This window comes from Sander vitreus, chromosome 24 (assembly GCF_031162955.1).
Source record: "Sander vitreus isolate 19-12246 chromosome 24, sanVit1, whole genome shotgun sequence".
In the NCBI taxonomy this organism is placed as follows: domain Eukaryota; kingdom Metazoa; phylum Chordata; class Actinopteri; order Perciformes; family Percidae; genus Sander; species Sander vitreus.
Genome location: NC_135878.1, coordinates 13679210 through 13702936, shown reverse-complemented (window position 1 = coordinate 13702936; position 23727 = coordinate 13679210). Strand labels below are relative to the sequence as shown.

Below are 23727 nucleotides of genomic sequence, written 5' to 3'. Positions count from 1 at the left end.
TATATATATATCCTAATGTAGATGCTACTTGTGATCGATACTAGTTTCCCGCCACGTTGGCACATCTATTTTGTGATTTATTTTCTCAGATTTTCACTATAATTCTTCGTTTTTTTCCACCTTAAAAAAAAAATGGTTATTTGCATTGCACATATCTGTAAAACTTATGTGTTCTGAAAACCAATAAACACAGTATTAAAAGAAAATAAATAAAAAGGTTGACCTGTGAGTTTATCATGTGACAGCGAAAACGCGAAAAGCGGAGCAGTATGTCCTGTATGTCCCTTACCGGCTAATGCATTTCAACATAGCGTATGAATATGGAGCGTCTACCCCAGTTCATGCAAACGCAAATGTAAAATTTCAAGCCAATACGAATACTTGGAATTGATGGTGGTGGTAAATATTCATGAAAAAGGACAAGTTTGTGAACGGGCAACATAGACTTTTGATAATGAACAACTAAAAACGTTACACACTGGACCTTTAAAGCCATCCACTTGATCTAAAGAGCTAGGTGTCTACTGTCAATGACAAATAGTTCTGCGCAAGGAGCATATACATATAATTAGTCAAACTTTATTTCTATTGCACCTTTCAAAATGGTTAAAACATGCTTCACAATACAAACAAACATTTAAAACAAAAATAAAACGAACCAAAGCCATAAAACTAAACACTGTATAACATGCTATACTTTATATGATGACCATATTAAAACTATGTGCTCTGCCAGACGACTCTTGACAAACAATGAACTATGAAGCAAGGACCCGCTGTCTGTATGCGCAACGAATGACGCAGTATCGCAGTTTTTGAAAGTAAATCACTATGGAAACACATTATGACTCGTGGTAAATCACTAATCATCTGCGATAAATTGTCTGTGCCCATGTGACATGAATTAGCCAATGAATGATGACTTCCGTGTTTTAAAAAGCCACCTGTTATTCCCTGTTCCTTTGTCACAATGGTGAAGACAAAAGGAGCTGTCTGAGGACATCAGAAGGGCTATTATTAGCATACACAAGACCTCCAAAGGGTATAAGGCCATCTCCAAAGACCTTGGTATCCTTGTTTCAACAGTGCGTAATGTTATTAAGAAGTTTGCCAAGCATGGAACTGTCAAGAACCTCTCTGGACGGGGGGGGGGGGGCAAAATTGATGAGCGAAGTCTTCGAAGGTTGGTGCGAATGGTGGAAAAAACACCACGTCAAACATCGAAAGACCAGAAGGCCAACCTGGAACAGTCATGGTTTCAACAAGTACCATACAAGTACCAAACAGGGCTTCATGGGCGAAGGCCAAGGAAGACACCATTGCTGAGGAAAAGACATGAAAAGGAACGACTGATATTTGCCAAAGAGTACCTGGACGAACCGCAGTCCTTCTGGGAAAATGTTCTGTGGACAGATGAAACAAAAATAGAGCTTTTTGGCAATGCACAACAACAGTTTGTTTACAGACGGCGCAATGAAGCCTACAAGGAAAAGAACATCCTACCAATAGTTAAGCATGGTGGAGGATCCATAATGCCGTGGGGCTGCTTTGCTGCATCTGGTACTGGAGGCCTTGACCGTATGACAGGAATCATGAAATCAGAGAATTCTCAAGAGATTTTACAGCGAAATGTCCGACCCAGTGTAAGAAAAAAAACTTGGTTTGAGTCGAAGATCATGGGTCCTCCAGCAAGACAAAGAGCACATCCAAAAGCACGCAGGAATGGTTGAAAAGGAAAAAAATGGCTAGCAATGAGTCCTGATCTCAATCAGATTGAAAATCTTTGGGGTGAGCTGAAATTTGCTATTGAGGGAAAAGAATCCTGCAAACGTCCAAGAGCTTGAACAAATTGCAAAGGAAAAGTGGGAGAAAATACCAGCTGAGAAATACAAGAAGCTTATAGATGGCTACAAGAAACGTTTGGAGGCTGTTATCACTGCCACAGCGTGTGCAACCAAATATTAAAGAGGGGTGCCGTTATTGCTGCACATTATTACCAAGCTAATAGAAGCTAATTGCTCCCACCGCAGTGAGATTTGTTTGCGGAGAGAACGGATAACCAGCCCAGTAGACGGACAGTTTGGTTAGCTATCTCCCTGTGTCTGCTGTCATCTCGGCAGGGAGTGAAGCAAAAGGGGCCGTTGAAGGCTATAGGCTTTGTGCAGGCGCAGAACATCCTGTACGTGGTAGTTGGCCATCGGCTGCAGTCTTTGCGGTGTGCTCAAGTGCTGTCGCCATCCCTAGTTCTTGTCCGTCTGCTCAACACATTCTCATTACGCAGTTAGCTTAAGGAAAAGATCGTGGGTGGGCTTATAAAAGTCACGTTTCCGTGACACGCGGGGCAGTTGGGTTTAGGAAACGTGACGTGTATGTTGTTTGACCCATCCATCACCGCAACCAGCCTCCCTACGCGGAATTTCGAGCTTTAATACTACTCACTACCGTTGTCCCTCTTAATACTACGTCATCTTAAAGCGCCGCTTAGCTGCTGCTCGGCCCGGTGCGTTCTACACCCACGCTGAAGTGTGCTTTTTGCGTCGTATCTGACGCCGAAGCCACTGCCCAAGCGTCCGCTTTTTACAAGTTCGGAGTGAGCACGGGTTGATCTGCTTGTTATTTTGGGGCTACAATGGTTCTGGAGAAAGCTACGAGCAGCAATGCCACAGACACTGGCCCGAACAGGCACCGCACTAGTAGCCTGGCTCCGCCCTCCTACGCACTTCCGCTCAATTTTCATTTTCCTTCAGTACTTGCGGTATATTCTTGGCTTTTTTCCGGTCAAATCTTTACCGGTCCAATCAGCGAACAGAGGGAGTGGCTGAGAACGATGAAGTTTAGGTTGTGCACTAGTTTGAGTTGTAGTTCTGTAATGGCGGTGGAGAAAGATGCGAGCGAAGCCATTCGGTCCGTTGTGGCAACGCTGCCGAATATCCAGAAGTTAAAGCCCGAGCAAGAACAATCTTTGCTGAGTTGTGTTGGTGGGCATGATGTTGTGGCCCTCCTCCCCACGGGGTTCGGGAACAGTTTGATTTTCCAGCTCGCTCCATTAGTGGTGAAAGAGTTGGCTAAGGCTAACGCTAGCAATGCTAGGCCGACGTCAACGTTAGCGATTGGTTATGGCAGATCCAGAGTGGCTCTGGGCAGATCCAAGTTTTAAACTTCAACAGAGTACCCGCCTTCAAGTAAGTTAACACTTGTCAGTGGAGAGTGGCCAGACTCATGTACGAATGAAATGTACCAGAGTCTGGTAGGACCAGGCTACTGCACTAGTACCCAAAGTTCTTCAGTTTTTTTTTTGGGTGGGCTTGCAATTTGTTCTTTTCAACAGGCTTTAACCAAGCACAATGTGCTCCATTCTCGAGCCAGATTTCTTTAAAATTGCACTTAGCCCTGTTCGATGAAAGGAACATTAACAGAAGCTATTTTACACATGCACAAAATAATCTAGGAGATACAACAATAGCCCACACACACCACGTTGTGTCACACAAGCTGCGATAAATTATGAATTGCAGTAGTGGACATTGGTTCCATGTTGGTTTTGTTTCGGTAATTACGTTACATCATGAGCAATATACCCCCCCCCCCCATATAAATATAAAATGATTCACTGAATATAATGCAATTTCACAACAGTAACGTTACCTTCATGATCCAAATTCATTTTTAAGGGCTGTCAAAATCATTTTCAAAGCTTATATTCTAATTATTGGATTATAGACTAGTTAAGGAGCCACTGATCGCGGCTCACTTTTAGAGACTTTGTTCATTTTTACCTTGCTGACTGGGGCTCCACTCCACACGGCTAAATGGTTTCTCTCCCGTGTGGATTCGCATGTGTTTCTGTAAATGTCCACTCTCTCTAAAAGCTTTATTACAGACTGAGCAGCTAAATGGTTTCTCTCCTGTGTGGATCCTCACGTGCTTCTGTAAATTACCACTCCCTGTAAAAGCTTTATTACAGACTGAGCAGCTAAACGGTTTCTCTCCTGTGTGGATTCTCATGTGTCTATGTAAATTTCCACTCACTGTAAAAGCTTTCTTGCAGACTGAGCAGCTAAATTGTTTCTCTCCCGTGTGGATTTTCATGTGCGTCTGTAGATGCCCACTCTGTTTAAAATATTTCTTGCAGACAGAGCAGCTATACGGTTTCTCTCCTGTATGAGATCTCATGTGCCTCTTCAAATGTCCATTTATGCCAAATCTTTTCCCACATTTAGGGCAGCTAAAAGGTTTCTCACCAGTACATCTCAGATCAAAGACAGAGACTTTGTTATTCAGAGAGTTTAAACCAGACTGAGTTACTCTAGTCTCCTCCCAGTCATCAGTCTCTGCAGAGTACCCAGTCTTGTAGGTATCTGGTTGCAAATGTGCATCCGAGTTCCTGGCTGGTTCTGGTCCTCTACAGTCCTCTCCATCAGCTACTGTTTTCATTTGTTCAGTTTGTCGTTGATGTGAGGACTGAGATTTCTCTTCATCATCTTCACTCTTCACAGGGACAAGAGTGAATGTGAACTTGGTGACATCAGCCTCCTCCGGCCCTCGAAGCTGCTCTTCATCCTGACCGGTCCGGAGTTCCTCCTGTTCCTCTTTAATGTCCAGACTGGAGCTCCACTCCTGCTGCTGTTCTTCACCAACAATCACTTTCTGGACATCTGAAGGAAAAGCTGAAACACAAAAGAAACTGCTGTTAATGTTAATATTAACAATACTTTGCTAATTCGCTAAATCCAATCACATTAGGACACCGGTTCATAATGACATCATCTGCTTTACCTCTGGCCCCGAAGTGCATCATACAATACTGAGCGCAACTCGCCTCGCTGCTGACTTTTTAGTGGAACAAGCCAGTACCCTAGAGCTGCTACACTTCCACTCCGAAAAGTTATGCCTCTACTCTGCTCTCCAACCGACTGTAAAGCTGTGTCCGTCCTGTAAGGTAGGATAACTTTGCAGTACCAGATCAGAGAGGATGAGGCCCTGCTAAATTGCATGTACACTACAGCAAATGCGTGCTTCTGCCTCCATACTTGCATTGGATACAAGTCAGTTTCATGATGTGACAACTATATGTTGAGGCTTCGTTAGGTGTAGGGAAAGTTGGATTTGGGTTATTAAAATAGGCACTTACACTCAACAAAATTATAAAACGCAACACATTTTTTTATGAGCTGAACTCAGACTTTTTCTATGTACACAAAAGAACAATTTCTCTCAAATACTGTTCACAAATCTGTCTAAATCTGTGTCAGTGAGCACTTCTCCTTTGCCGAGATAATCCATCCACCTCAGAGGTGTGGCATATCAAGATGCTGATTAGACAGCAGGATTATTGCACAGGTGTGCCTTAGGCTGGCCACAATAAAAGGCCACTCTAAAATGTGCAGTTTTACTGTATTGAGGAGGTCCGAGGGGTCCGAAAACCAGTCAGTAAAAAAATTAAAAATAAATAAAAAAGTTGCAGGCCTCTCTAAAATGTGCAGTTTTATCACACGGCACAATGCCACATATGTAGCAAGTTTTGAGGGAGCGTGCAATTGGCATGCTGACTGCAGGAATGTCCACCAGAGCTGTTGCCCGTGAATTGAATGTTCATTTCTCTACCATAAGCCGTCTCCAAAGGGGTTTCAGATAATTTGGCAGTACATCCAACTGCCCTCACAACCGCAGACCACGTGTAACCACACCAGCCCAGGACCTCAATATTGTTTATTTAACCGAGTAATACTATGGTAATTCACAAAATTACTCTGTGCATTTCAGTGCCCATTGCTAGAACAATTGCTTTTTTACTTCTGCTTGCAAGACTGCGGAGGAGGGGGAGAAGGAGCCATACATGGGTCCATCCACTGAACGAGCGCAGGCCTCATCAAGGAGAGGTTTACCATCTTATGGCTGAACTGCGTTTAGACAGTCAACGCCATCGCCAGTACTTTAGGATGAGTACAGAGAAAATGGATGAGCTTCTCTCAATCATTGGCCCTGAACTCACCAGACAAAACACCAACTACAGGTCTGCGATAGAACCAAAGCAGAGACTGGCTGTTGGACTGAGGTGAGCTTAACATTACATACACAATGAACACTGATCGCAATAGCTTTGACCTTTTATTTTCAAAATGAAAGACATACAAAGTTAAAACAGATAGGAACATTTACAAACAGAATGTAAAAAAAAAAAAGTTAATCTTTAAAACAAATATAGAAATATAAAAACCACAGCAAAACTACTATTTACAGCATTAGGTGATAAGATTGTAAGTTTGTGTAGGGGGTGCTGCCCTACCCCCACTGTGTATCCTGATCAGAGGCCAGCATCTGTGTGAATGGCTCTATTGGGTTCATTGGTGGGGGTTGGGTTAATGGCCTGAATGTACCTGGCCTAGGCAAAGTTGCAGTGGGGGTGTGGAACCGACACCGGTTATCCTTGCCGTAGTCGGAACCGGTAGCAGCCGATGCAGTTTGCCGGGCTCGCCCACCTTCAACGCCGACTGACCAGCCGTCGTCACAGAAGAGAATTGCTACCGCGCGGCGAAAGCTTCTGAGGGATGCAGTAGTCAGACGGTCCGGTGGCCTACACTGCCTGGATCGGCCAAACGACAATGTTCCTCAAATACAATCTCCCCAACCGAATGCTTATAGTTAGGGAGTGAGGAGTTGCAGCGTATGCCTAGACCGGCGGGGCAGGGTGTATAGCTACAGACACAGCACCCCAGCTTCCTGCTTCTCCTCATAGTCATCAGATCTACCTCTCATATAATCAATAATATAGTGAGAGTAGAGGGAGGCAGAAATTACAGCCCGTTCCGGCAGGGGAGAGTTCAAGCCCGATCCGGCACCTCTCTTTAGCCTGCCTCTCTTAGTTATGCTATTATAATTCTAGACTGCTGGGGAATTTCCTTCCTTCCTATGACACAATGAGCTGCTCTTTCATCTCGCTTTTCATTTGTTCCTTTTATGTGCATCCTTCTCCCAGAAATGCTTGTTACTAACCTAGCTCTGGGGAGTTTACTCCCCGGAGTCCTTATGTTTCTTCTTCACCCAGAATATCGCCTTGGATTAGGGTGGCACCAAGACCTGGGTCTTGGGTGCAGATGTTGCTAGGGACCTGCTACACCCTGCTACGCTCTGCGATTCCCTGCAGTGTCCGACTGCGTCCTGCTGCGTCCTACCGCGTCCACCCATGCTGTGCTGTCCCACATTACACCCCGTAACGCCCTGCTGTGCCCTACTATGACATGAACTACTACGACCACCATTGTAGTCACTGTTCCATTATCTTTATTGCGACTATTACTACCACTGTTCATTACACCCCCAACCGGCATCGTCAGACACCGCCTACCAAGAGTCTGGGTCTGTCCGAAGTTTCTTCCCGAAAGGGAGTTTTTCCTCGCCACTGTCGCAATAGCTACCGCTAATGCTTGCTCTTGAGGGAATTATTGTAATTGTTGGGGCTTTGTAAATTATAGAGTGTGGTCTAGTCCTACTCCATCTGTAAAGTGTCTCGAGATAACTCTTGTTATGATTTGATACTATAAATAAAACTGAATTGAACTGGAACGTAGCGTGAGGGTGTGTATAAAATACACTTCAATGTGCTGCCGGTTCTTGCCATGAGGCTGTGCTGCTCTCGATGTTTTGCAGCAGGTTCAAAATACCAATTTTGGCCTGCTGCCTCCTGTTGTGATCGAGTCTATGGAGGAGTGGAACCAGGCTCACGGCGAAGTGGTAGCTGTCATCAAGCTCAGACTCCGGTCTGGGAAGCGGCTCCTGTCAGATGGACAGAAGCCGTTCTTCCACATCAGACGTCTGTGGTCTGTGGCTCCTCCTTGTGTCCGTCACAGTACGGCCTTGGGGCACCCTCTCCCTTGGGCTCCGGCACCTGTGGGGCCTGTCTCTCACCCCAGATGTAGTGGGCCCCGACAGTGATGGTGATGGCGAAACAGTCTGCGGTCCCTGGCTGTCCTGTGGCATTGATGCACTCAAAGGACCCGGCTCATCAGATCCACACATTGACAGTTGCGTTGAAGATCTTTCTTCTTCTGCCAACACTCAAATTGCTTTTGGAACTACAAAAAAATAAATAAACAAACACACACACACACACACACACTTTAGACCTTCTGAAACATTTATGTCATACACACAATAATTATCTATCACTTTATTTGAAATGTGGACATTGAATTTAAAGATGATATTGTCATCAATACTGTTCTATAATTTCATACAGACCTTCTCGGTTGTAGGTGGGGCACAATGAAGGACATGATGTCTGTGTACTTCGCCACCCCTGTCCGGTAGTCGGTACTTTAATTACAAAAAGACTTTCTCCATCGTGCCATTGGCACTCGTGGATGCAGACTACCAGGTTCAGGTGCATTCAGGTGGGGGACTTTGGAAGAACCTCTGATGGTGGGGTGTATGCAGGTTCAGATTTGGGGAGGGAAATGGAGAACAACACTCTACATGTTCCTCCTAGTACCTCTCTGCCTGGTGCTGCTCACCTCGGGGATGTCCCACATGTCATGGTGGGTGACGCAGGGTTCCCTCTGAAGCCATACCTAATGAGACCCCACCCAGGACAGAACCTCAGGACAGAATGGTGTGAAAAGACTTGTCATTACTGTTGACTGAAACCCTGTATATTTGTATTGCGTGTATGTGTTTAGTGTGTTCAGTGTCAAACCATTGGTTTGGCCACTTCTTGTCAGCCCCCTCATTTGCAAGTGTGAAAGTAACACCTACGTGGTCATGTGGTCAGTACACCAACAGTGAGGCAGTCTCTACAGCACATCCCCCCCCACAATAGACTTAACTTAAACAGTATTGTTGTAAAGGCCGTGACACACCAACCAGACGGCTGACCCTCGGCAAAAAAAGGCAATTGGACTGATCAGTCTCCCCGAGTTGGTAAAAAAAAGTGCCTCGGAACACACCGAAGCGACAAGACGTAATACGTCTCCATAACAGCAGGCGGCGCTAATCTGTATTGTCGACCAAAAATGAAAACCGGCAGCTGATTGGACGACCGTGTCCACGTGGGTCTGGTTTCTCCGGAAATTCAAAGCCAGACTGTCATGGTGGCTCGTTCGGAATACGATCTCATATTGTACTAAAATAGTTCACCGAAACACGTTTCTGAAAACACTATAATCAAGAAGAACTAGGCCGTGCAGTTGCTGAATCTGTCTTCATTTCAGATCGACAAAGGTCAGTTTAAAAGACTTTGGTCAGATTTTGAGAGACTCTAGTCACGCTCATTCCGCTCCCCGTTTGCGGGTTAGCACTCTACCAATCGGATGGGTCATTTGAGTCTGACTGCCGGAAGCGCCCGCCTTCCAATTCAACATGTCCAATCGACCAAATTGAAGGCTGACGGCCCCTCGGACAGACGACGGCACGGAACACACCGAACAGACTCGAGTCACCGACCTCGCCAGACTGTCTGGCGGCCGATTATCGGCTTGGTGTTTCTCTGGCTTAACACCGCAAAGGTTATTTTTTTTCACTTTAACAAATGTTAAACACAATATTCTTCTCTGGGAACCATCACCTTATCGTGGTGGAGAGGTTTGTGTGTCCCTATGAACCTGAGGCCTGTGTTGTCTGGAGCTTTGTGCTCCTGGTAGGGTCTCCCAAGGCAAAGTGGTCTCAGGTGAGGGGCCAGACAAAGAATGGTTCAAAAATCCTATGAAAAATCGAGGAAGGGATGAAGTGACCCTGCCCGGAGGAAGCCCGGGGCCCCCGTCTGGAGCCAGGCCCAGATGGAGGGCTCGTCAGCGAGGGTCTGGCGGCCGGGTTTGCCACGGAGCCCGGCCGGGCACAGCCCGAAAAAGCTACGTGGCGGACATCCCTCCATCCCATGGGCCCACCACCTGTGGGAGGAACCGCTGGGGTCGGGTGCGCTGCCACATGGGTGGCAGTGAAGGTCAGGGGCCTCGACGGACCAGACCTGGGCAGCAGAGGCTGGCTCTGGGGACGTGGAATGTCACCTCTCTGTGGGGGAAGGATCCGGAACTTGTGCGGGAGGTGGAGCGCTACCGGTTAGATCTGGTGGGGCTTACCTCTACGCACAGTCTTGGTTCTGGAACCATACTCCTGGATAGAGGTTGGACTCTTTTCTTCTCCAGAGTTGCCCAGGGTGTGAGGCGCCGGGCGGGTGTGGGGATACTCACAAGCCCCCGGCTGAGTGCCGCTACGTTGGAGTTTAACCCGGTGGACGAGAGGGTCGCCTCCCTACGCCTGCGGGTTGTGGGGGGGAAAACTCTGACTGTTGTTTGTGCATATGCACCAAACGAGTTCAGAGTATTCAGCCTTCTTGGAGACCTTGAGTGGAGTCCTGCATGGGGCTCCAGTCGGGGACTCCATAGTTCTGCTGGGGGACTTCAACGCGCACGTGGGTAATGATGGAGACACATGGAGAGGCGTGATTGGGAGAACGGCCTCCCTGATCTAAACCAGAGTGGTTGTTTGTTGTTGGACTTCTGTGCTAGTCATGGATTGTCTATAACGAACACCATGTTCGAACATAGGAATGCTCATAAGTGTACTTGGTACCAGAGCACCCAAGGCCAAAGGTCAATGATTGATTTTATAATAGTTTCATCTGATCTGAGGCCATATGTTTTGGACACTCGGGTGAAGAGAGGGGCGGAGCTGTCAACCGATCACCATCTGGTGGTGAGTTGGGTCAGGGGGTGGGGGAAGACTCTGGACAGACCTGGTAAGCCCAAACGGGTAGTGCGGGTAAATTGGGAACGTCTGGAGGAGGCCCCTGTCCGACAGACTTTCAACTCACACCTCCGGCGGAGCTTTTCGTGCATCCCTGTGGAGGCTGGGGGCATTGAACCCGAGTGGACAATGTTCAAAGTTTCCATTGCTGAAGCTGCGGTTAGGAGCTGTGGTCTTAGGGTCTTAGGTGCCTCAAGGGGCGGTAACCCACGAACACCGTGGTGGACACCGGTGGTCAGGGAAGCCGGCCGATTGAAGAAGGAGTCTTTCCGGGATATGTTATCCCAGACGACTCCGGAGGCAGTTGCAAGGTACCGAAGGGCCCGAAGGGCTGCAGCCTCTGCCGTGAAAGAGGCAAAGCAGCGTGTGTGGGAGAAGTTCGGAGAAGACATGGAGAAGGACTTTCGGTCGGCACCAAGGTACTTCTGGAAAACCGTTCGCCACCTCAGGAGGGGGAAGCGGCGAACCATCCAAGCTGTGTACAGTAAGGATGGGACGCTGTTGACCTCAACTGAGGAGGTAATAGGGCGGTGGAAGGAGCACTTTGAGGAACTCCTAAATCCGACTAATACGCCCTCTATGGTAGAGGCAGAGCTGGAGGATGAGGGGGGATTGGCATCAATTTCCCTGGTGGAGGTTGCTGAGGTAGTTAAACAACTCCACAGTGGCAAAGCCCCAGGAATTGATGAGATCCGTCCCAGAAATGCTTAAAGCTCTGGGTGTGGAGGGGTTGTCTTGGTTGACACGCCTCTTCAACATTGCGTGGAAGTCTGGGGACGGTGCCTAAGGAGTGGCAGACCGGGGTGGTGGTTCCCCTTTTTAAAAAGGGGGACCAGAGGGTGTGTGCCAATTACAGGGGTATCACACTTCTCAGCCTCCCCGGTAAAGTCTACTCCAAGGTGCTGGAAAGGAGGGTTCGGTCGATAGTCGAATCTCAGGTTGAAGAGGAACAATGCGGATTCCGTCCTGGTCGTGGAACAACGGACCAGATCTTTACTCTCGCAAGGATCCTGGAGGGAGCCTGCGAGTATGCCCAACCAGTCTACATGTGTTTTGTGGATCTGGAGAAGGCGTATGACCGGGTGCCCCAGGAGATACTGTGGGAGGTGCTGCAGGAGTACGGGGTGAGGGGGTCCCTTCTCAGGGCCATCCAATCTCTGTACGACCAAAGCAAGAGCTGTGTCCGGGTTCTCGGCAGTAAGTCGGACTCGTTTCAGGTGAGAGTTGGCCTCCGCCAGGGCTGCGCTTTGTCACCAATCCTGTTTGTAGTATTTATGGACAGGATATCAAGGCGTAGTCGGGGTGGAGAGGGGTTGCAGTTCGGTGGGCTGGGGATCTCATCGCTGCTTTTTGCAGATGATGTGGTCCTGATGGCATCATCGGCCTGTGACCTTCAGCACTCACTGGATCGGTTCGCAGCCGAGTGTGAAGCGGCTGGGATGAGGATCAGCACCTCTAAATCGGAGGCCATGGTTCTCAGCAGGAAACCGATGGAGTGCCTTCTCCAGGTAGGGAATGAGTCCTTACCCCAAGTGAAGGAGTTCAAGTACCTTGGGGTCTTGTTCGCGAGTGAGGGGACAATGGAGCGGGAGATTGGTCGGAGAATCGGCACAGCAGGTGCGGTATTACATTCAATTTATCGCACCGTGGTGACGAAAAGAGAGCTGAGCCAGAAGGAAAAGCTCTCAATCTACCGGTCAGTTTTTGTTCCTACCCTCACCTATGGTCATGAAGGCTGGGTCATGACCGAAAGAACAAGATCCAGGGTACAAGCGGCCGAAATGGGTTTCCTCAGGAGGGTAGCTGGCGCCTCCCTTAGAGATAGGGTGAGAAGCTCAGTTATCCGTGAGGAGCTCGGAGTAGAGCCACTGTTCATTTGCGTCGAAAGGAGCCAGTTGAGGTGGTTCGGGCATCTGGTAAGGATGCCCCCTGGGCGCCTCCCTAGGGAGGTGTTCCAGGCACGTCCCAGTTGGGAGGAGGCCTCGGGGGAGACCCAGGACTAGGTGGAGGGATTATATCTCTAACCTGGCCTGGGAACGCCTCGGGATCCCCCAGTCGGAGCTGGTTAATGTGGCCCGGGAAAGGGAAGTTTGGGGTCCCCTGCTGGAGCTGCTACCCCCGCGACCCGACCCCGGATAAGCGGATGAAGATGGATGGATGGATAAACACATTATAAATATGATATATATATATATATATGATATATATATATATATATATATATATATATATATATATATATATATATATATATATATATATATATATGATATATATATATATATATATGATATATATGATATGATATATATGATATATATATATATATATGATATGATATATATGATATATATATATATGATATGATATATATGATATATATATATATATGATGATATGATATATATGATATATATATATATATATATGATATATATGATATATATATATATGATATATATATATATGATATTATATATATATATATGATATTATATATATATATATGATATATATATATATATATATATATATATATATGATATTATATATATATATATGATATTATATATATATATATATGATATTATATATATATATATATGATATTATATATATATGATATTATATATATATATATATGATATATATATATATATATATATATATATATATATATATATATATATATATATAAATACACACACACACACACACATACACACACACACAGCTTAATACATTTATAGCTTAACTCAAATGTAACTTACTTAATTACATAACCTAATACCTATTAATTAATTAAGTTCTTCATGCAAATCAAACGGCTGCTTAATTCAAAGTTTTTAATGGGTTTTCAACATGTATAGCTAGAGAATTCCTCATTACAAGTACATGAGTAAACTATTTGCTTTCTATCTGCATTTCTTGGACAAAACGAGTGACTTACCATCCACACCCATTACTCCTGCTACTGTTTTCCACACCACATCCTTTTTAAGGTTGTCCTTATAAAAAAAGGATGCGACGGGCCATAAATGATTTGGTGATTTTGTACTTCCAGCATCTCCTCGTCCGTGGTGTCAACAGGGTTAACTGGTGTCTGAAAACCTCTGACCTGTTGACTTCAGGCCCGTCTCCGCCCACTGTGACGTTTTCAAGGTGTAGTGCAGGGAAATATGATCCGCCGTGAGCACGGTGCGTTTTATTTTGAAAACTAAACCGGATGTTTTATTTTGTTTCTGTGCTCAACTTCCTGTCCCGCACAATCTGCCCTGTGCTGAATTGCTGCGGAGCTCTCTGTGCGTCCGGCAAAAGTAGAAGCTCTGTGTATCTGCACCGGAGGGCTGCGGGTCGCCGGAGCTGGGACGGGGTGGCAACGCGGCCGTTCCGCAGTCAGTGAAAATACACACATTGACTTTAATGGAAACCTATCGAATCCGCCGCCGCTCTGGAACGGATCCGCAGCCGTCCCGCAGTTGGTGGAAATTGCGGTTAATTGTTACGCAACACCTAGCCGAGAGTAGACAATAAACTGTTGAAAGCGGAGGGTTCAAAAAAGTTGGAAATCTGGACGTTTTAGCTCACAGGGATTTCTCAGACATACATTTACCTCATTATTTGACGTTTTAACATGAAAACCCGACATAACATTACAGATGTGACAGAAAATACAGAAAAGCATAGCATGTCACATTTAAAATCATTTTTACCTTCCAGACTGGAGCTCCACTCCACACGACAAAATGGTTTCTCTCCTGTGTGGATTCTCATGTGTTTCTGTAAATGTCCACTTTCTCTAAAAGCTTTCTTACAGACTGAGCAGCTAAATGGTCTCTCTCCAGTGTGGATTCTCATGTGTTTCTGTAAATTCCCACTCACTGTAAAAGCTTTTCCACAGACTGAGCAGCTAAACGGTTTCTCTCCTGTGTGGGTTCTCATATGCTTCCGTAGATTTCCTCTCACTATGAAAGCTTTCTTGCAGACTGAGCAGCTAAATTGTTTCTCTCCCGTGTGGATTTTCATGTGCGTCTGTAAATGTTCACTCTGTTTGAAATATTTCTTGCAGACAGAGCAGCAAAATGGTTTCTCTCCTGTATGAGATCTCGTGTGTCTCTTCAGATGTCCATTGGTGCTGAATTGTTTCCCACATTTAGAGCAGCTAAATGGTTTGTCACCAGTACATCTCGGATCAGCGACTTTGTTATTCAGAGAGCTTAAACCCGACTGAGGTTCTCCGGTCTCCTTCCAATCATTACTGTCATCAGTCTCAGGTTCAGAGGAGTCTCTAGCGTTGTAGGTATCTGGTTGTAAATGTGTATCTGGATCTGAGTTCAGATTCCGGTCCTCCACAGGTTCTGGTCCTCCACAGTCCTCTCCACCAGGTTCTGTTTTCATCTCTTCAGTTTGTCTTTGATGAAGCTGTGAGAACTCAGGTTTCTCTTCATCATCTTCACTCTTCACAGGGACCAGAGTTATCGGGAACTTGATATCAGCATTCTCCAGACTGATCCGGAGTTCCTCCTGTTCCTCTTTAATGTGTGGGGGCTTCGTGTCCTCCTGGTCCAGACTGGAGCTCCACTCCTGCTGATGTTGTTCACCAGCAATCACTTTCTGGACATCTGAAGGTAAAGGTGAAACACAAACAAATAGTCATTAATGTGAATCTTAACAATTAATTTCACCCTGGGGACTAGGGGTGTCACAAAAAGATTTTTCAATCTGTCCGAGTCATCTCTGACTCCGACAGTGGCCTTGGTGTCTCAAAAAGTGCAGCTGCAGGCTACAAGTAAGCTAACGTTACCCTGTGTCTTTTGCTGCATGCTACCTCTAGAGCTGTAACAATCCCAAATGTTACTGTACAATTAACTGTCTCAGAAGTAATTGCGATTAACAATATATGCAACTGTCTCTTTCAGTCAAATTTGAAAATATTTATTTATGTATAACTTTTGCAAACAAATTAAAGTTGTGAATGAATCCCAGGATACATCTTTTGGTTATATATCGCTGCCACGCGACCCAGATAACTTAAAAGGCTCTGACACACCAACCCGACGGCCGACCGTTGGCAGAAAAGGCAGTCGGACCGACCAATCGGCTCCCGTCTCCCCAAGTCGGTCCAAAAAGTGCCTCGGAACACACAGAAGCGACGCTGACTTGAGCGTACGTTCTGCGCGTGCGCGAGGCGTAATACGGCTCCATGACAGCAGGCAGCGCTAATCTGTATTGTCGTCCAAAAAATGAAAACCCGGAAATGACGGAACATCTCTCTAGACCAGGTAAACACAGAGCGCGCTGCCGTCAGTCATTGTTTTCATCAGAGAGTGTTGATAGTAGTCAAGAAGGAGCTGAACGGAAGAAAATAGGCTAGTAATAAGAAGATACTGGCGTTGTCGGCTCCGGTTTTGTCGTGCACTGATCCGCTAGTCAAGGGCTAGCACTCCACCAATCAGATTGGTCGCTGAGTCCGACTGCCCACTGGCTGATTCAACAAGTCAAATCGGCCAAAATGAAGGCCGACGGCTCCTCCGACTGACGACGGCACAGAACACACCGAACAAACTCGAGTCAGGCCGATTATCGGTTTGGTGTGTCAGCGCCTTAAAATCATAGCCTATGATGTAAACAATGCTCCTTTATTATCCTATAACATTTACATTTACTATTGAAATCAAAATTTAAATATACAGTGTGACCAATAATCACGGATATATTTACAGGTTGGCACATCTAAACAGAATCAAAAATTACCAGTCACACGCCTTAAGACCTTAGCTACTATTAGCAATTAATTGCCTTTTGGCCAATTCTGGCATATTTACAGAAAACCGAAACCATCTGTGTCAGAACACAGAAACCACACTTATGTAAAGAAATGGACAATTAGGCAATTATGTAATAATTGCCACAGGCCTAGCTTCCACCTGCATGCTACCATTGGTTACGTCAGGGATGGAGAATACAAATACAACAAGAATTGTCGATTGTCGGCTTTTGATTTGGATAATTGAAATTCATTAACAGAGACTCAATAACAGAGCAGAATATCATGAACCAACAAACAGATTACTTATAAACTCACACATGGCATGCATTTAGAGACTTTGTGGAGTCCAAAACAATGCAAATAATGTATAAAGTCAAAAATAGGAATGGCTCCAGACTGTATTCAGAAGTTGTGAAGTTGTTGGGAATGTGCATGTTCACAAAGAGAAAGATTAGAACAAATGTAAAACAAAGACGTATAATGGAAAAAGGCGGAATCTTTTAGATAAGAATTAAAATGCATAGCACGCTACAAAGATTTAAAAGAAAATCTAAAATACAAGATGCTTAACAAATATAAGTGAGGCACATATGGCAATGTGTATATGAATGGTAATGTGTTTTATTTGTTTTACATCTTCTGCACGTAATGGGTGTTAATATGTGTATAACATACAGAAATTAATAATATTTAAGAAGATTCTAAGGGACCTAAGAACAAAATATAAATTAGGGCTGTCAAACGATTACATTTTCTTAATCGTGATTAATCGCTGAATTTCTATAGTTAATCGCGATTAATCGCATGTTTTATCACATGATTAAAATTCTATTATTTTGCATTTCAGAACTGTTTTTAAGTACATATTAACAATGGAAAGTAATTCTTACCAGTGGGTCTTGATTGGGAATCAAATGAATGCAAAGAAAGTTACTTTATGAACTTGATTTTAAGATTTGTATTTGTTTATTATATATTTAATCTAGTCACACATTTGAATCTAGAGTCAATATTAGGGTTGGGTAGTGTTTGGTTTGGATACCAAATAATATGGATAAAGTGGTACCGGTGCCTTAACCGATACTTTTTAAGAAAGTAAAAAAAGAAGGGTACTAAACAGTTGGCGACATTAAAGAATGGCTTGTTTATTGCTAAGGCCATATTGTCAAAATTAAATGATTTAATAATAATGTAATCACTATAACAATAACCTATTTCCCTAGTAAATAGCTGTTGAATGACAAAAACAACCACCAGATGGGAAAAGGGCATTTAACAACTTTGAATGCACCACGAGGCTGTAAATTACCAGTTTCATTGAACGCACCGGCTGTGTTTTTCCGACAACAGCAGCTGCAGATTGTTACATCCCGGTGTCGGAATCCTCTACAGTGAAATACAGACAAACTTTACACCGTTTAGCGTTAGCTGTCAGCATTGTAAACGTGTTTAATCCAGCTACTAGCTAGCGGTAGGCTAACGTTAGCTGCTGTCAAGTGTAGTGTTAACTAGCGTCACGTGCAGCAATGTTTCTGTTGCCTGTAACGTCTGTTTCAGAGCATCAGAGAGAAGAGCAGGCATATCAGTGGCACCAGAATGAGGCACCGAAATCCGCGTTGCTATTCCTGCAGCAGCATGATGTGTTACGAGGAAGTACGGCAAAATAGTAGCCTGTCGACGCAAAGCCGAGTGAAGTGAAAATAAATGAATAAATGGCGGCATTCGATTAATACGATAAAAAAAATTTTACGCGTTAATGCTGACAGCCCTAATATAAATAGAATGTAAAAAGGGAAGGTGTTATATTATCAAATGCCTCAATCTACACATTTTCGGTCAGTGTTGATTACAAACGAGTTAAACGTACAATATGTAATTTTCTGCTGCTAGGGGTCTCTGAATCAAAACAATGGATGGTCAACGGGGACTTTTGATGATGTTAAGTAACGTTTATTCATGTCATTCTAATAAACTGCTGCAGTTTCCCCCCACATAATTACGTTGCTTCGATTTGTATTGGTAGCTGACCAGTTAGGGAGCAAGCAAGCTAACATTAGCCAGCAGCTTAACTGTTAAGGTAGCTAAACATGAAGGGGGGGGGGATTTCTTTGTTCAGATTTTCGGCGTGAACAACGGTAACGTTAACGGAGACGTAACGTTAACAGATGGCCGCCGTTCTGACTCGGGTGCCTGGGGTCTGATATGGTCCGTTTCCCTTTAAATACACGTCCATTTGTCGGAAAAGATAAAAGCCTCTGTGTGTGACCGAGGGTGTGTTTTTCAGTCATTACGTTGACTGAACAGGGGTTAACTGAAATGAATTAATCTGCCGCTGGTTTCAACGTTAATTTAACATTTTCAGTTCGGTTTTGTTTTCGTGCTGTTGGGCAGTGGTTTTTGACAGTGTTGTCTGAGGAGAGTAACGACGACGGTGGATTTGCTCGTGTTTTTCAGTGGTAATGTCAAGTGAGGAGGCGTAATTGAAGTCGTTTAGTCTGCTGCTGGTTACAAGCTAAAGCTCGACGTTTTCGAGGTCCCAACATTCCTTTTTTCATGCTTTTGCGGTGCTGCGCTTTTTTTTCGTAACGTAGCATCATCCGAGGAGGGCAACGGGCGGTGTAGGTAACGTTAGGTTGCAAAAATGATTACCTGCCATTTTTGCAACAAAACACTAGAGACGTTGAGGGGTTATGTGCTGCAGAGGAATGAACGCCATTTGTTTTATTCAAATGTGTTGGCACTTGCTACAAGCGGACATTTTGTACTTTCCCAGGCTTTCAAAGCGCATTTCTACCGTGCTCACAATGGGCCTGAATCGTCCGTTACACCTAAGGTTAGAGCCACTGTTACAGATTTCAAAATGTGCCATTTCGCTGGTTGACTGCCAATTTCACGTTTTGAAGGAACTTACATCCCACTTAAACGAGCATTTAGTGGAGGGTCGGCCTGTGGCACGTCCGGTAACTGGCTGTAAAAATAAATTCACTGTATCATCATTTAGTGTCCGGGAAACATAGAGCGTGTTCGGTGGATAGCATAAGTGACGCACAACGGCTTCGAAATAGATGATCCCGAGTGCTCGAATGAAGCAACAACAACAACTGAAAGTATTGAATTGCTAGACAATTTCAATGCAAGCTTTCTTAGGAATGTATGTTTATTCTACATTCTTACTAGGGCTGCAAAATGAGCCGAGGAAGATTCCACAACAAATAGCAGTCGGTCATAAGGCTATAAACTATCTTAAAAAGAAAACAAGATGTCAATCGCATTCCAACGACACTAACGTTAGCAAACTTAAAACTTTCCTGTTGTCTCGATTTCGACCAAACCGTAGAAACTCACCAAACAATACCTACCAACTGTGAATTTCCAGATTATTAATGACACTGATACTAGGAGCGACTGAGTTCAGTAGGGAGCGAAGCAGATTGGGTGAGTTGCTTCTTCATTTCACACGCAAAGGCGTTTTTCTGGTGGTGGGACAGCGCACCTGTTCAATTGTTTGGATGTGAATCATATTTGGTCTACTTGGCGAGTCCTCACACTGCAGCTGTCGAATTCTGACGCGCGCTCTTTCCAACGTTTAAGGGAAGATGGAGCGCATGCACGGCCGCCCCCAAAAAACCCAAAGCGCAGCCACGTGGTCGCGCGTGCGTGCAGTGCTGCTGCATTCATTCATTGGACCTACGTAAAGCAGTAGCCCTTCTTCTACGCTCTCACGTCATGCATCAACTACCATGTGGTGACGGGGTGCCTCTTTTTTTAAAGTAACTGCTGCAGTGACCTGGGAGGTGGGGAACATGTCATTTTACCTCTTATAACTTAAAAATGGGTTTAAAGTAGCTTAAATAAGAAAAAAAGACGGATCAAAGTTAATTAAAGTGCTCATATTATGCTCCTTCTCAGTTTCATTATTATATTTAAAAAGGTTGTGTCAGAATAGGTTTACATGGTTTAATTTTAAAAAAAACACCATATTTTTGTCGTACTGCACAATGCTGCAGCTCCTCTTTTCACCCTGTGTGTTGAGCTCTCTGTTTTAGCTACAGAGTGAGGCATCGCACTTCTATTCCATCTTTGTTGGGAGTCGCACATGCGCAGTAGCTAGGCAAGGACTACTAGCCAGTCAGAAGCGAGCATTATAACGTGTGTTCCAAAGTGACCACGTTTGTCTCTGAAGTAAAGGCTGGACTACAATAGAGCTGTTTGGAGCAGTTGGTGAACAGTGTTTTCTGTTGGAGATGGTAAGTCCCTTTGGGGTGGACTTTGGGCTTTTTCACTTTGTAAACCTATAAACGTGCACCAAAAAAGATATACGACACAATAAAAGGAAAGGGAAAAAGCCAAAAAGCATAATATGAGCACTTTAAGCTATTTTATCATTAATACAGTTGTCTGTTTTTTGTTGTTGTTGTATTCCTCAGGTGTTTTTTCTCCATCAACCCAGAGAAAGGCACTAAAGTGAAGACAAGCACTTTTTGGTCTTCGTGCGAATCCAAGAGTCCTTACCCCCGATTCACGAACTTTCGGATCGCAACGGGCACGGTGTCGGATTGTGGATGAAACTCGGCAGGAGAAGACATTTGCAGTTTGTTGTGCGATTGTTCAGATCTAGTTCACGGAGCGGTTTCACACAGTACATGCGTTGGCAACGCGTTTATCAGCCGTGCCCCCTTGCTGCTCAAATTTCAATTTCAAAAAGGCGACCGCCCTGATGTGTATTATTTCTGATTATGCATCTTCACAGTCTGATGCAGTTCTACGACAATCGGCATCTTTCTTGACTTTGAAAACAATCTTTGTGTGATTTAAGAGTGATTAAAACAAGCTTTTCACGTAGAAAAAAAAAGAGAAAAAAAGCTGTCTGGAGATGTACACGCATTGTTTATAGGAGCTCCGGTTAAGCAATCATAGCTCCAGTTGTTTAAGTGATTAAAACACGCTTTTCACATAGGGCTGCACGATTATGGCCAAAAATGATAATCACGATTATTTTTGATCAATGTTGAGATCACAATTAAGTATCACGATTATTTGTTGATTTGAACCTAAACTCATTTTATTGTCACATAGGCTCATTATAACCGCTTTCACATCCATAATGTGCTACATTCCTGCTAATGTACAAATATGTGCATCAAAAAAACATAGGTCCGCTTACTCATGGGAAATTCAGTGCGTCTCCTGAAGGAATAAATAAAAACAATAAAGAAAATGTAGAAAAACTTCAACGGGGCACTATTTTTTTTTAAGGTGTCGCCACAAACTCAAATGGCTTCTTTTCTGTAGAACTAACCTCTTTATACCCAATAACTGCGGAGCCCCTTTCTCCTCCCAAACCCGGCCCTCCAACCTATTACTAAAAAAAGTATTAATTTCTTACACTGCGCTATAACGTTATTTTCTCTTTTATTTGTATCGTATCCTCTTTTTTTTTTTTGCCCGTTTCATTTTCATGACTGTTCTGAATTGCTCTGCTTTGTAATGTTTTATGTTGCGCACTTTAAACGGCCTTGTAGGGCTGCAGCTATCCATTATTTTAGTAATCGCGTATTCTACCGATTATTCCATCAATTAATCGGATAGGAAATACTTTTGTTTTACTGAAGAGCAATAATATACAATAGTTTGGTTTAATTTTCGGAAAAAGCTACATTTTTATTGCCTACGTTGCTTACAATATCATCTCTCAAAAAACTAAACATATTAAGTGCCATATTACATTGTTTTTAAAGAAAACATGTTCTGAAACGCAATAACAACCTCAAACTAAGGCATACATTAAATGTACAATATATATTGATATTTCTTGTATTTATTCATACTGTACTGCAAAGTAACTTATCTGTCATACTGTTTAACTGTGTTAGTGTTGCCACACTATCTTGATCATTATAGCACTAAATAGGAACAACCAAAAGGTCTTCTACATCATTTAAAACAAATACCATGATGACTAGACCTTGGTTAGGTGTTCTTATAATAGATGTAAGTATGGTGAACAACAAAGCAAATGTTGATTATATGTCAGTTACTGCAATGCCTTTGCGTGACTCCATGTTTTTGGCACATGATACAAAGGCAGAGTACAGTAACTGCCAAACAAGGGTCAAAGGTCAATTTGGAGCTCACGATTTTTTTTGCATACAAACATTTCTTCATTATAGCGACTAGTTGTCACATTTTGGGAGTCCTACCTATAATACTTTTGTCTGGACGAAACAAACTTTAAAGTTGTTTTTCTCAGTTTCACACTCTAGCGAGTTACGGCCTTTTGCCTTTTTTTTTTTTGCATTTATAACCTTTAAATATAATTATGAACCTGAAAATGAGCATAATGTGACTACTTTAATTCTTGTATTTCATCTGTAGGTTTATTCCGTTTCAGCCGCGTAACTGCTCTTTAACGTTTTTACGTAACGCACTTTGAGTTGCCTTGTTGTTGAAGCTGCCCTGCCTTGCCCACGTGCCCCCCCCCCACGGGTTTTTAACCCGAGCCAGTTCATAAAACAATGGATCTTATCAATACAGAGTAAAGACAAATATAACACAGTGTAAACGTCTCCCACCTCTCCGCTGGCCAGCTGACAGTTTCCTCTCAGAGTTCATGTTGAAGTGCCTCTCCTCGACTTCTCCCCGACCTGCGTTTGAGGAAAAATACGAAGCTCACAACATATCCAATAACACACGTTAGCAGGAGCTAGCTGCGGCTAACGTTAGCTTAGCGCGCGGACTCCCCGCAACAACAGCAGTAAACGAAAAGAAAACAGACCTGCTCGTTGAAGCTTCGACTCCCGTTTTAAACCTACATCCAGCAGTTTGTGATGTTTCTTTCTGTAGGACACCAAACACTGGCGCGTTTTACTCCGCCGTCCTCATCACGCAGTAAAATGCAAACAATGGGACGGAGGTCGTAACATCTTACGGGACCCGGAAACACAAACACAACTTCCGCTACACTCCTCTGCCCTTCAGAATAAAAGAAAAGCGGGTTGTTGTTTTTTACCCAATGTCCTTTAATAAGACGAGATAATGCCAGTGCGGTGGTTGAATGTCACTAAGTACCTTTACTAATGTGCTGTACTTAATTATAATTCAGAGGTATTTACATGCTATCATACTTTATACTTGTATGCCACTACATCTCACAGTGAAGTAGGCCTATTGTACTTTCATAGTATATAAGTGTGCTATTATTGTCTTTGGCAGGCGTTATA

At 44.0% G+C, this 23727-nt stretch overlaps 1 protein-coding gene across 3 annotated transcripts in view; it reads right to left on the bottom strand.

Moving 5' to 3' along the window:
• Window positions 1-559: 559 nt before the first annotated feature.
• Window positions 560-23727, bottom strand: part of LOC144512803 (uncharacterized) — a 93469-nt gene continuing 70301 nt past the window's right edge. For 2 of the 3 annotated variants that reach the window (XM_078243742.1, XM_078243741.1), the window contains exons 3-5: window positions 23080-23151; window positions 14451-15359; window positions 560-4667 (exon numbers count right to left, since the gene is read on the bottom strand). In XM_078243742.1, the coding sequence (XP_078099868.1) occupies window positions 3754-4667; window positions 14451-15359; window positions 23080-23151 (1895 nt within the window). In that variant the 3' untranslated portion in view covers window positions 560-3753. Of the gene's footprint in view, window positions 4668-14450; window positions 15360-23079; window positions 23152-23282; window positions 23430-23727 lie in introns of those variants that run through there. The other variant, XM_078243743.1, reaches the window with a different exon arrangement.